The following is a 13,729-nucleotide window of genomic DNA, read 5'->3' on the forward strand; positions in this document are numbered from 1 at the left end:
ACTAGACACTAGATAACCTATAAAAAGTGGGTCACTTTATTTGCATTTCGTGATGAAAAAATAAAACTTTACAAAACAATAAACAGGCTGGAAAAAGTCTCGGAAAGAATGGTATATGGGAGATGTATGGGGGACATGGGGTAGGTAGGCAGGAAGGCAGGCTACATGTGAGAATCGGTCTTGGACGCACGCACGCATAGTCGAACTAAAAGTAGCAATACTTAGCTTAAAATGTAGCGTATAAAAATAGTTTTTCTTTTTGTTTTGTTTTTATGATCTTGCTTTCTCTTTTTAGATAGTTTTTTTTTTTAATTAAACGAATTGGTAGCACTAAATTTAGAGGTTAAACTTAGGCTGCCGTTTTGCTTTATAAATGTGTGTTGTATCGTTTATATCAACGCATTTTATTCATACTCTTACTTCTTCCTCACTGCCTCTATTCCTCTGGATTCTTCTTAGTGAATAAAAAGTGTGTTTATAAATGAGCATTTTGAATTGTTTGCTGTGCTTCGTCGCATGAGCGAGGAGCAGGCAATGACTGAGAGACAAACTCCAGAGCTATTCTGATGAGACACAAAACTTTGACATCATCTCTCTGATATTATTGTAGCATGGAATGAACTTGGTCGAAAGCGCATAAACAATCAGATATATATGTGTGGTTGTGTGTGTGTAGTATTTGTATATATGTGTGTGTATAGAAAAGAGCTAACAGGGTTCCTTGACTTGACTTTTTTTCGTTTTCATTTCTCCCTTAAACTTAACAAGCAAACAGAAAGAATATTACAGTATGCATTGCATTTCATCATCATAATCATAATCATCATAATCATTATCATTGTTTTTTTGTTGTTTATGTTTTTGTTGTATATTATTATTAATAATTTGTATTACAAATACTTGGGCGCTGGCTTCTCTAATTATACATAATTTTAGGGAAAATCATCTGTTCTTTTATCAGTAATCATGAAACTTTAGTGGTACCTCTTATTGTTGCCTTTTCAATTGCGCTACAAGAAATCAACTTTACGCTATTTATTTATAAATGTTATGTATAAAAAATTTGTTTCCGCTTCTTTCCTTCTCTCTCGAACTATCTCAACTTCATCATTTCTCTTAAGTTTTCTTTTTGTTCCACATTTGTTGCGGGCGCCTGAACAATGCGCAAAAAATGTACAAATCATTTGCTATGGCATTATGTTTTGTTTTTAAGATTTTGTTGGGGTACAGGTATGGAAGGGTTGGGGGGGGGGGGGGGGGGGGGGGGGGGGGGGCCTGAGAGAGGTATAATTTAACAAACAACAAATCATTTGAATTGAATGGGAAAACAATCGAATTAACATTAGAAATAAAATGAGGCGACTGCTGCAAGGGCAATGGCTCCTGCTGTGGCTGAGGCTCAGGCGTGTTTTTTGTTGTTGTTGTTGCTGCTGTTGTTGTGGGTGTGTGATTCTGGTGTATTCTGGTTCATAGAGTGTTGGCTAAAATTTATCCTGAAATATGAATAGATTGTTGGTCGCAGCCACAGCAATGATATTCTCTTCCGGATGCCAGGCGGTGTGAAGAATTTTCTTGTTAAAGTCGAGACAGTCCACGCTGATCTCGTCCTTCTTCCGTTTGCCGCCAGTGCAAACTTTTCGCGGCTTGAGCACCGTCTTGGGCTTAATAATGTCCCTGGAGGCCTCCAGCGTGACATCCTTTTTCGAGTTGCGATCAAAGACACGGAAAAAGTTATTATAGCTGCCAGTCATGATCGAGCTATCCTTGCCGTTCCAACAGCACTCGAACTTGTCGAAAATGCAATCGTTCTCATACAGCGAGCACAGCTTAGCGCGCAGGTATTCGTGGACCTAAAAAAAGAGAAACACATGGCAATAGTTAAGAGAAAGTCTAATCCGTAGCGCAATCCACACACTCACCGGATAGGTCTCAATCGGCTTCGTTTCCATATGCAAGTCCCACACCTTGATGCTCAGATAATCCCTGGATATCATATACCGCCCTGAATTGCTCAGCTTAACATCGCTGATGGAGCTGATTATCTCGCTGAAGAAACTGCGATTCGTTGGATTCTCGGGCTCCTCGAACTGTTTGCTGTGCCGGTCGCATAACGCCGCCGAACGCATATCACATAAACGTATTGTGCCCTTGGAGCTCGAGTAGACGAACACATTGCACTCCGTCGGATGGAATTCAGCTGCAGTGATCACCTCCGTGAGCTCTTCCATGTTGGTTGGCTTTATGTCGACAATGTTGTAGCTCTGATTGACCACCTCCAAGTGCCAGAGATTGATGCGCAAATCGTCGGCGGAGAGGAACGTCTCTTGATCGGAATTAACGCTAATTGAATTTATGTGATAGGTGTGTGCATTGGCGAAGGTGCGACGCGGCGAGGCCTCCACCATAAGCGGTATCTGCTTCACAGAAGGAACTCGTAAGGCGGTTACATTTTGGGGATCCCTGATCAGACCGTTCTCCTCTTTCGTGTTGTAGCCCTCAAAGGACTTGTCGCGCTCGCTGACCTTCCACAACTTGACCGTCTTGTCGTTGGTGGAAAGCAGAAAGTGCACGGGATTCTTCTGTTGCAGCCATCGGATTTTGTTGATCTTCTCCTCGATCTCCAGCGACTTGAGGTAATCGAATTCGGGCTCGTGCGATTGGAATGTCGAATAGACATTGTATTCGCCGCGTCGCGGATTGGCGGCTTTCGAGGCAGGATCACGCTGCAAATCGAAACAAAGTATCAGTATTTATATACGTAATTCAACCCGATTGCACTTACCTGAAAGATGACGACGCGACCGCCCTTGTCGCCGGTGGCCAGCAGCTCGCCATCGTGATTGAATTCCACGCAGGATATGATATCCGCATCTGTGACATCATCGTCCAAGGCGCCCTTAATCTGTGAGAAGCACCAGGACGCCTCTCCATTACCTGCAAAGAGAGAGCACAGCCAAATGATGATTATTGTAGATGACACTTTCGGTCTGTTCGAGTTCCCTTAGCTGAATGCAATTGGCCCTGCCCGACCCGAAGCTTTGGACTTGTTACATTTGATTTTCTTCTCATCGTCTCTCAAGCACTCTCTCGCACTCACACTCGAATGGTCGAATCAATAGCTGGTAGCTCTGGGAAGGACGACCTGATGACGATGACGGCGTCGTTGTCCTGTCTTGCTCAAATATTTGCTAATGACGACATTCCTGGCCTTCCACAACCCATCACCACACCAACATCCACTTGGATTCTCATCGTCGTCTGCTCCGATGATGGAACAGCGCACTTTAAAGCCCTTTAAGCTCTTGGCCAAATATTCTTTCCGTTTCGGTTTCAGTTTCTATTCTCCTTCCTCCCGTCTCTGTGTTTGCCAATTCCGGCCTGCCAGCACTACTTTTCGCGATTGCGGTACGTTGTGTAAACGATGACGTTGGACCACGTCCCCATTCCAATCCCCATCGCTGGGGGTATCTCTCTGACTTAAGCGTCCTCTCCACCGCCCACGCTTTCATATGGAACACATAAGAACATTAATTTTGAAAATGCTTTTCTGTCTTTATACCCTTGCAGAGGATGCCATAGTTTCAAGCAAACCTTAAAGAATATTGTCCTAGCCCTTCGTGATCCCTGATCTTCCGATTGTATTAAATTGAATACTTTGGTAATGAATGGAAGCCGATTTCCACTGGAGAATCCAACTTACTCTTAGATTGTAATTAATTACTCACACAAATCGATTTAAATGTTGTAATTTTATTTATTTAATACATTTAATTTCCTCAGCATTGACCGAAACAGGGTGCCCACTGTACGTGTTTTACTTCCTCTGTCTTTTTGTCTATGGTTTCCCTTCCTCTTTCCCCTTTTTGTGGCATCTGAATTTTGCCAATTTTTTCATCATTTCTAAATATTCATTTTTTGCTTTTGTTTGTTTGATTTTTGCGGCACTACTACTACAGTCACAGGCACAACGCCCTTGCCCCGCCCAGTCCCATGTGCTGTGACCTCATTATTGGGCTGGTTATTGGTTGTTGGCCTGTTGTTCGTTGGCTGCCGTTTCTCTGCTCTGGCTGCCATTGACTACGTCATGAGATGTGATTGACGAGGCGCAGCAATTGTGTGTGTGTGTTTCTGTCTGTCTTCTGTCTTTCCTTCTACTATGTTCGTTCTTTACCCGGCTTTACCCTTCCATAATAGGATCAAAGGCAGTCGGTTAATTAGTCAGTCATAACTCGGCCTATAATCTATTCTTAGATATTTAGAGAATACGATAGACCGAGAGACGACAGACCTGCCACACCAACACCACCGCCCACATCCACACTACAGTTTTCTAGTCATTGAACTCGACGAATATACTGCAGAACACTATTTAGCAAAGAAAGAAAGATATGCATCCAAAGTACTTTTCTCCCATTGATTATTAAGTCTCAATATTGTGATCATCCGAAAATCAATTACTGCATCTACAATCATTGAACATTTACCCCAATCGGATATTTAAAAAAAAAATGCATCCAGTACATCCCTACCTATCACACCCATAGTTTCTCAGTTCCCATCCATTTTCTGACTTCCATCAACCCAAAACGAATCTGTTTTGGTGCTGCAATGATATAATTGCTCCCCAAACGCGGTCGCATGGTTTCCCATGGCACACGAATAACAGAAAATAAATAAATCTTGGATAATTGCTGAAAAGTATATAGAAAAAATAGCAAAAAATCCGAAATTGCTCTCGCTAGTCGCTTGTCTATTTATTTTTTAGATGCTTGAGTACATACCGATGCAGATCCTATGTGTGTACGAGTATAAAGCTTATTGTACAACACATAAAGAGATAAGTAGATTTTCATGAGCGGGCGCAAAATGGAGCAAAATAATGAAACTCAAATATTGACACAATTATTTAACACAATCACGCGATGTCGCTGCTCTTTCTCGCTATTTCTCCTTTCTCTCTCTATCTCTCTCCAGGGCTCAGAGGCACCCGTGCTAGACAGCAGACGCATAAACCCGACCTAGAGAATGGCATTGCCACAGAGCTAGAGAATAGAAAAGTGAAATACATACGTAACAAAGGAATGAAGGTTCTACTTGAGAGAGAATCCTTTTTTTGGCAGCCAAACATTAGACAATATTCAAAGCTGGCTTTTAAAACATCAGAGAAATGGCTCCTTCTACATGACCGAATCAGTAGGCAATTTTGAATATTTTACCAAAAGGATTAATTAGGACAAAGGGACAAACAGAGGAGAAAAGAAAAGCAGCTGGAACATTAGGAACTGCTTACATTCCATTACATTACGACATTCAAGCAGTGCAGACAGCTGCCTTGGTGAAAATGTATTCAAAATTATTCAATTTAAATTATTAGAGTTGTCTCGGCACAAATTTTGACTTGTATTCTTAAATTTGAAAGCAATATAAGAAAATATCAACAAAAATCCTAATCAGCGAAATTCTAGTCAAATACGCATTTAGCTGGGTATGCGCAAGCAATGAATGCGGTTTTTTTACACTTCCCTGGTTGTCTCTCGAGCTAGAGCTACTCCAGTTAAGTTTTAACTTCGAAATACTCCTTTAAGACAGTTTATTTTCCTTTTCTGAAGACCAGCCCTACCCGACCACCCTTCATCTTTAAACATACATTCAATAACTACCCCAAGCATCCTTCTAGTAAATCGAATAGACTGAAACGAAGCAACAAACAACATAACATCATTAAATATAATGTTTTGCGCATCATGTGGCTTTTTAGAGGAGTACAAATTTACAAACATAATATTACAAATTGAGAACAGAACAAGAAAATAGTTTCCTGGTTGTCCACCCTTTCCCACCATTTCCCCACCATCGCCCTGCCAATTACCATATCCAATCTAATCTAAGGTACACATCAATCTGTCACCTTACCGTTCCGTTGTTGCGCTCCGTTGCCCTCTCATTTTCTTATCTTTGGCTGTTCGCTTCCCTGCCTCGTCTGGCCCCCTGATATGAATGAAACATCGAAAACTTGTGTAGTGTAGTATCCCTTAGTGACAATGTTTTACTAACTATTTACATGACACCCCAGTCCGAGTCGTCGCTGGCTACTTGTGCGTATCTTGCAGATACATTATTTAGACAAAACGAGCTTCGCACATCCAAAAGGAAATAACAAGAACAACAACACGAACAGCAAAAACAGATACGGCAGCATATGAAATTGGCAAAATAATTTTGCATACATCACATGCACCGCATCCACATCCACCATCCACATCCAGATATGGACACAAACGGAGAGCTCTGCGACGTCACGTCTGGGCAAAAATTTAGAGAGAATATGGCTGAAGGGGATACACGGTTGGGGGAGGTTGGCTGTCTTTGGTCCATTGCGGCAACGGCAACAGCAACAGCAACGACATCGTTGACTTTAGCTCAATTTACACAAGGCAAAACACGATCCAGATCCGAGCACTCACCATCTATTGACCCACCTCATTTGTACGCCGCATTCTCAATGCTTGTGCAATTGTTTGTTATTTAATTATAGTAGTTTTGTGTCTGTGCCTCAGGGAAGCGTGGGGTCCACGCTCACTTATATGTACGTTGTATATGTATTTCTCTGTGAACCGAACCAAAAAGTAAGCCTGTCCGCCAGAAGTATTTCTTTGACTTCGATCAAGGAAGGAAATAATAAAATGGCCACCGAATTTTATATACTCAGACATTTTGAAAACGATGCCTTTCACCCCTATTTATTAGTTCGATCTGGTCATGAGATGTTGAAGCATATTTAAGAAAGCGACAGACAGATAACATCACATCACCCCTCTCTGGAAGGGTAAACAAGTGTGCCTTACGACTGCTTTTCCTTAACGACTTGCAATTGTCGGGCGGGGGCGAGCATTTGTTTGAAAATTGAATGGGGAGGGGAAGCGTGGGTCCGAAACCGGGAAGGAGGTGTTCAGGGCAGGGCAGGGCAGGGCAGGCCTGTCAATTGCGTGTATTCCGCTCACGTAGCTAGCGGCATTTCGCTCAAGTGCAAAGATCAATGCTAGTCGATAGGGAAAAGTTGTTTTTAGCTCGACGGAACGCATTTGACCAGTTTGTTTACTTCACGGGGTATGGGAAGGAGAATTTGTTTATGTGCTGTTGCAAATTTAATGCCAAAATAAAAATGAAACGCGAGAACACACCGACGCACACAGAAACAACGACAGTTGGCAGCCCCATTAAGGCGGGCGGGAGAGCGAGAGGATGAATTCACTTACCGGCCATGACAGTTGAACAGTTTGCGTCGATAAAGCAGCGACGGCGGCGGCACAAGCAGCAGCAGCAACAACAACCACACACTAGCAGAAAGAAGGCCAAGGAGCCGCGCTCGCGCTGTCTTATTCGTACTCTCTTTGGCCTGAAACCGCTCTCTCAACTGTGCGTGTATGTGTGTTGTTGTTGTGTTGCCGTTTTTGTGTTTTGTGGAGGAGTTAAGCGCGGTTTCTTTTCGCTGTCGCCACAGGAGCTTTCTAACACTGCATGTACAACAAAAAAAAACGCCGACGAACAAATGAAAAGAAGAGGACGTTAAGCGCTCGTTGACTTTGCTTCCTTCGCAGTTTCCTTTTGTTTTTTGCTTCTCCGTTGGGGTATTCTTTGATTATACTTTGGTTTATATCAATGCATATATTTGTGGTTGCTTTTAACACACAACTTAAGCACGTAGAGACGACGACATGTGGGGAAGAAACTGCAAAGTAGGGGAATTTTTCTTTTGTATGACGACGAACACAACTACGAAGACGACGACGCAGCATAAGCAGCGGAAGGGGCAGCAGTATAACGTGCGTTTTTTGCGCGTGTGAATGTGTGTGTGTGCGAGCGAGCGAGAGAGTAGGAGTGCAGCCGGTGGTTGTGAGATGAGCACAAAAATTACTTCACACTGCCGCCTCGTTCTCCCGCTGTTCTAATAAACCGTGGCATTGTAAGCGCGATAATTATACACGGAATAATTGCTTAATAATTAAGATTACTTTTTATTTATTGCATTTGCCAAAACAAACACATACACACACACACAAACACACTATATCCGCAGTAGGCAGCACAGCACAGACATTCGCGTTTTTGCGTCGCTCGTTTTGTGCCTTTGTTTTATCGCGTTTTCTTCACCCGACCGAACAAATATATATAAAATCTAACCTTCAAAGCGTGCATAGGTACATGTATACGTATATATATATATATTCTGATTCCAGGCCTCAGAGCACTTTCTCACAGCTGCAGTGGCTTATGCATTTGACTGGCTTTCTGGTCCAAAAACCGCGTGACTGATACTTTGTTTAGCGGACGCGACACACACAATCAATATTCGATTCGATTTTAATGCATTTCACTTTATTTATTTTGGCTAACACGCAGCGATTCGGCACAAAGACACTATCACACCGTCCGTCCGTCCGGGGGCCGGGCGCGTCTGGGCGAACAATCAAATCAAAATCAAAAATGGCAAAGCTTGTGGCTGAAGCGAGATTCTGTGCTGCGGCCGCTGGTCCTCATGCTTCTTCTTCCGCTTTTTGCCGCCTCTTTTGCTGCACTGCTTCGTCGTTGCGTCGTAATGAGTGGATTTTTTGCAAAGCGGCTTCTATTTACGTTTACGCACTTTTAGACTATGTACACGGCTGAAATAACGCAATTGGATTGCCGATTCAAAACTGGAGCACTGTTTATAACCCTAGCTTAATATATGACTAATAGATTACGATAAATTCAACGCAAAAATGGAAGTAAAAAATTTTGTTGCAAATTTCGCACTTTAGTTCCCTAGCAGGGTGACCAGTGTGACCGCGGAATTTTCGATAAAATATACTGACAGACCCTCGGAAATATACCGAAATATATACTTTCATTTTCAAAACATACTGTAAATATACCGTAAATCTTAAATCATTTTCCTCGACTTTGATCTTCTCTTTAACATTACTAACTAGTTAGGACTCTCAGTTTAAAAAGTGTAGTTTTATTCGAATCATCATTCATTTTTCCACAAGATTGTCTGGTTTTCATGACTTGTCTTTATTATTATCAACCAAAAAAATAGCATTCAAAGTTTCGTTGGTGGGAATGGGATTTTACGTCGCTTGACAATTGCTGGCCAACCGATAGTATGGGCACTTGTGTACCCTTTTTCCAATAATAGGTATCACAATTCCCTTTTACCAGCTCCTTTTAAACATTAATAATGCTTTTAACCTTTTCACATGTTTTCTATGTATATATGTACTATCCAGATAGTATCTAGACTAGATACATTCTCAGTATATATAATCTGAACAATTTCGTTAAGAAGGCTCACCAACACAGATTGACATGTTTTTGCATTTATTGGAGCTAAAGATGTTTAAACTTTACTAAATCAAGGATATCCATTTTCCCAAAGGTATCATAGTGATGATCATTCCGTGCCCATGTTGGGGAACAATGCTGATTACTTTTCGGAGCATTTTGCTGCCTCATACAACGTGAGTGAGGATGGAATAACAACAGAGAGTGAAGAAGAAAGAAGTGAGGAGCACGGAGAAGAGAGAATCCTCAACGGATATTTGAAAAGCATGCGTATGGTAGTTCCGATACCCTATTTTCCCAAAGAGTATCAGAATGCCCCTAACCTGTGTATGCTAAATATGTATATATTGATACCAGTACATCGATATATATATATATATTTTCTTACTAACCAAAACATTTCCGTGGGTTATATCAATGGAGTACATATAACTGAAGATGTAACTGATTTGGCTTTACTTTCTTAGTTTCGACGACTGTTTGAAAAATATCGATAGCTCCGGAGCAATCTTCGAATTAGAGTTCCAGGCTACCATAAACGAACGGTGTGGCGGCGGTTCAGTGTGGGAAAATGGCCAATGATGAATGTTTGCAAACACAAAAATGAGTCTGTTAACGCATATGGAATGAATGCTGTTAAGATTTGTGGGGGAATATTTAAAATCGTAAACTTACTTTGCGGCTTCTTGGCTCCATTTATGTTGATGGCCGTGTTCAGCATATTCCCAATCTTTGTGATGCTCGACTGCCTCATAAAGGTGCGCGGCGGGATGGCGGGTGGAGGCTGTGCCTGTGGTTGTGGATCCGGCGGCTCCAGCACCGGACTCTGCCGGCCCCATCGGCCCATTTTCGTTCAAGTATCGGATACCCCCGAGATGCTGTAAATAAATTGAATGATCGAATCTATTAACATGTTTCTCACTGCTCAGCTGCATACACAGATTGTATAATGCATATTTGCCCAAGACTCTTGTCGGCGAGCCGGTGGCGTGGCACATGAGCGGGCTGCGTGTTTTCGAATTTGTCAGGCAATTAGCACCTGTCCAGCACATCTCATCTCGAGATCCCCACTCGCTGGGTGATTGTGGTGGGGTGGGTCTCTTGAGGTCTCTCAAACAAATGAATTGCGCAAATTGTTTAACTTAGAAATTACGGGTACGGTATGTTTTGTGCGAAAGAGAACAAAACATCTGTTTTCGGGTTGAATTCAATTTCGCCGTCTGCGTGCTTCATAAATTAAAGTTTTGCCCAGAACCTGAACGAGAGGTGTGTCTTGTCTGCAGCAGCGTTTTGTTTTTAGCAACTTTATCTATATAAGCCACATTTTATGACTGCCTATTCAATTTATTCCACACCGCACCATATTCTATGCCAACGGAACGGCCTAGACTGATAGAAGAATAAATAAAGAGTCGGCATTCCAATTAACAATTACACAAAAAAGCAATCCCATTTCGCTAATCTCCAGCTCAAATATTTAAATGGCGCGCGCAGAGTTTAACGGTGAACGTCAGAGTGGAAACTTTTGCAGTGCGAAAACAAAAAAAAACATTGTAAAAGAACAAAATGGCACAAATCTACAGTAAAATGTAATTTGGCATACGTCTACATATACGTATAGGTACATACATATGTGAATGTGTACGATTTTATTGCACACATTCTCATACATACCATACGGATATACGGTTACAATATGAAGACGAAATTCCCCCACGTCGCACTGTGGCCGTCATTAAAGGAGAAAGATTGTGCAATGGAGAGGGGAGGTGGTGTGCATAATGGAGAGATATGCAAAGTTAAGCACTTTCTTAACAAGATAGGTGCTGATTTGCAGCAGGTGTCAACAGAGGTGAAACAGAGGAGAAGGGTTATACCTCTTGTATTGTAAGATGTTAAAGATAAGGTCAGATAAATATCCTTTTTGGAACAGTGGATCTATACATGTAAATGATGTACCGTTTTTCGATGCTTTTCAAATCACCTGCTGTCGCGTTTAGCCAGTGCTTAATCGCTACGCAACAAGTAGAAGAGCCTGACCCCCCCTCGCACACATGTTTATATGTATGTACATGTATGACTAATAGCAAAGAAGAGAAAGAAGAGTAGTAGAGAGAGAGAGAGAGAGAGAGAGAGAGAGAGAGAGCAACGTGCAAAATAACAGCAACAACAGCCACAAAGGGAAAATGCAGAGAATTGTAATCCAATTAATGGGCTGCGTCTTCAATGTCTTCGTCTCCTCTTTGAAGAAACGTGAGTGCCAGCAGCGGGGCGAATAATGCATTAAGATCTTGGGGAAATTGGGAAATACAAATGTCATGGCAGACCGAAAAGGAAGAATCCAACAGAAAAGCATACTCTGCCCGCCGTTGGTAAATAAACGAACAAATGTTTTCCACAGAAATTACAGAATAACTACAAACACCCACCCACACGAACACACATTTTTTGGGAAAATAATGATATCAAGATTTGTTTTTGATTGTATGTAGTTTTTCTTTTACCATGTGGGAAGCGGAAGCGGGAAAAGAATCCCAAATAAACTCAAGAAAAACTGAATGTTTTGCATTGACGGCGCACACCGAAGGTGAGGGTAAATTCTGTACGCATGAACAGCAAAATATAAATAGAAGTCTTACAGTTGCAGAGCCACACAAGCACGTGCGACACGAGACCTATTCCCCCCATCTCCATCTCATCAGGTGCCCAGCCAGGTATAATGACGTTGTTCCTGCCAAATCTTTGATTATTTTTGGACATGTCAACCCTTCTCGTCTGTTCGCCTAATTTGCTTTTGATGCGGCAGAGTAGGAGGACTGGGGATTGGGATACGGTTCTATAGCTAGAACAGAACTGATTTATATTTAGCACTTCATACTGGCGGGCGCTTGCCAAACTGTCTGAAATATGTCCATCAAAGTGTTGACAGTTTGGCAGCAATTGGCGGTACGCAGAACAGATGCATTTGTTATTTACGGAAGAGTAGAGGGAGAGAGTGAGTGATTGAGTAAAATATAAACAAACACTCTGATTGCTACCATACGTACATACATACGTGCGCGTTTGTGTGTCTCCTCCGCCCCAAAACAATTCCAAGCAGATCGATGAGGACCGAATCCAATATTGTGCTTATCAAACTGTCAATTACGGGACTTCGTCCCGTATCAGACCCACCCCTTGAGATATGATGAAACTAATTAGCATACGGACAAACACCAATCCATCGTACACTACACTCATATTATTATTGGAGAACACAACATGACGGGACAGGCTCTGGCCAGAACAAATTACCCACCACTTATAAGGGGTAGGATTCGGTGGAGAGGCGGAAAAATGTAAGCGAGAGATTGCGCGTGCTTTAGCAATTTGTATTATTCGCTAATGCCAACAGCTTGGGCAAATATTTTGGCATAAAAGTCACCGAGTGACAAAATAGTAGCTATTAATTGTTTTTAAGCCGTCTAGGCCTCTCTACATGGCCAAGACAACTCAATAGTTGTTGCTTTTGTTGGAGTTCGGCTCGGATCGGTTCGGGTCGAAACAAAGCCGCCTCAAAATGCTGTTAACCTCAAAAACCGCCAAGAACGTCAACAACTGAAACTTGGTGATCTCGTGGTTACGTTACGGCACAGGGGGAGCGTATAATATGCGTTCTAAGTGTATATGTATAAGAGTTCAAGCAGATCAGGTGTTGCTGGCGATACTACCTATGACAGGCAGCAGTCACAGGAGTTGCCAGAGCATCTTTACCTTCTTGCCAAACGATAATAGCAAACAATCTTAGGAGACCTGATCGGAATAGATATTTATGGTGTGGTATTGAAACAGCTGTCTTGCCATATCCGAAAACGCGCGCAAATTTATAAACATTAGCACCATGCAGCAAACCGAAACCTTACCTCAGAAGCAGCAGTAGCGACAACAAGGGTTCCGGAATTAGCCAAAACCAAAAGTCAACGAGAAAAACACCTAATACTTTAATAACACAGTCTTTCGATATGTCATAATTTGTTTATGCATTAAGCTATTTTTAAAAGTTACTATTTATAAAATTCAAACTGTAATTTTGTTTGGTTTGTTTCTCTCTATCTCTCTGTCATGCACTCTCTTTCTCAGTCGGCAAGTGTCAGAATTGTAACGGTTCAATCTGCACTGACACTTCACTTCACTGTACTTTCTTTGATGTTGTGAGTTTTCTGTGTCGTCACACTGGCAGCAAACAGTAGCAACAGCCAGCGAAAGCGTACAAAGGCACTGTAAACTAATTTAAACTTAATTCAACGTTTCACACAAATGAAATAAAATAAGGAAACCGCAATAAGGCGAAACAGTCAACGCGGCGACGTTAAAAACGCGAATGCGCAGCCTATGATTTCTACAACTCACGCGCGCTGCTCCCCCA

The 13,729-nt window shown here is 42.0% G+C and overlaps 1 protein-coding gene and 1 long non-coding RNA gene across 3 annotated transcripts; one reads left to right on the forward strand and one right to left on the reverse strand.

Annotated features, from left to right (window-relative positions):
- Window positions 1-310: 310 nt before the first annotated feature.
- On the reverse strand, window positions 311-10,186 carry LOC117589546 (protein phosphatase PP2A 55 kDa regulatory subunit). Of its 2 annotated transcripts, XM_034281552.1 has the most exons (6): window positions 8,642-8,797; window positions 7,416-7,729; window positions 7,257-7,375; window positions 2,783-2,934; window positions 1,920-2,723; window positions 311-1,850 (listed from the first exon to the last, which is right to left on the reverse strand). In XM_034281552.1, the coding sequence occupies exons 3-6, from the start codon at window positions 7,261-7,263 to the stop codon at window positions 1,482-1,484; spliced, it is 1,332 nt and encodes a 443-aa protein (XP_034137443.1). In that variant the 5' UTR covers window positions 7,264-7,375; window positions 7,416-7,729; window positions 8,642-8,797; the 3' UTR covers window positions 311-1,481. The 2 variants fall into 2 exon arrangements, with proteins under 2 accessions (XP_034137443.1, XP_034137441.1); XM_034281550.1 differs by lacking the exons at window positions 7,257-7,375; window positions 7,416-7,729; window positions 8,642-8,797 and adding an exon at window positions 10,000-10,186.
- A 1,397-nt stretch (window positions 10,187-11,583) lies between these two features.
- On the forward strand, window positions 11,584-12,306 carry LOC117589547. Its single transcript, XR_004574220.1, has 3 exons — window positions 11,584-11,696; window positions 11,817-11,911; window positions 11,966-12,306. It is a non-coding gene; the product is annotated as an uncharacterized LOC117589547 (long non-coding RNA).
- The last annotated feature ends 1,423 nt before the right edge of the window (window positions 12,307-13,729 follow it).

The sequence above is a fragment of the Drosophila guanche genome, unplaced genomic scaffold (assembly GCF_900245975.1).
Source record: "Drosophila guanche unplaced genomic scaffold, DGUA_6, whole genome shotgun sequence".
NCBI classification, from domain to species: domain Eukaryota; kingdom Metazoa; phylum Arthropoda; class Insecta; order Diptera; family Drosophilidae; genus Drosophila; species Drosophila guanche.

Excerpts from the sequence above, each read along its gene's own strand:
- LOC117589546 (XM_034281550.1), bottom strand. The coding sequence starts at position 10,171 with ATGGGCCGATGGGGCCGGCAGAGTCCGGTGCTGGAGCCGCCGGATCCA. Across the intron at positions 2,724-2,782 it reads GTCGCGTCGTCATCTTTCAG|CGTGATCCTGCCTCGAAAGC; the intron begins GTAAGTGCAATC and ends TTCGATTTGCAG. Across the intron at positions 1,851-1,919 it reads AGCCGATTGAGACCTATCCG|GTCCACGAATACCTGCGCGC; the intron begins GTGAGTGTGTGG and ends CTCTTTTTTTAG.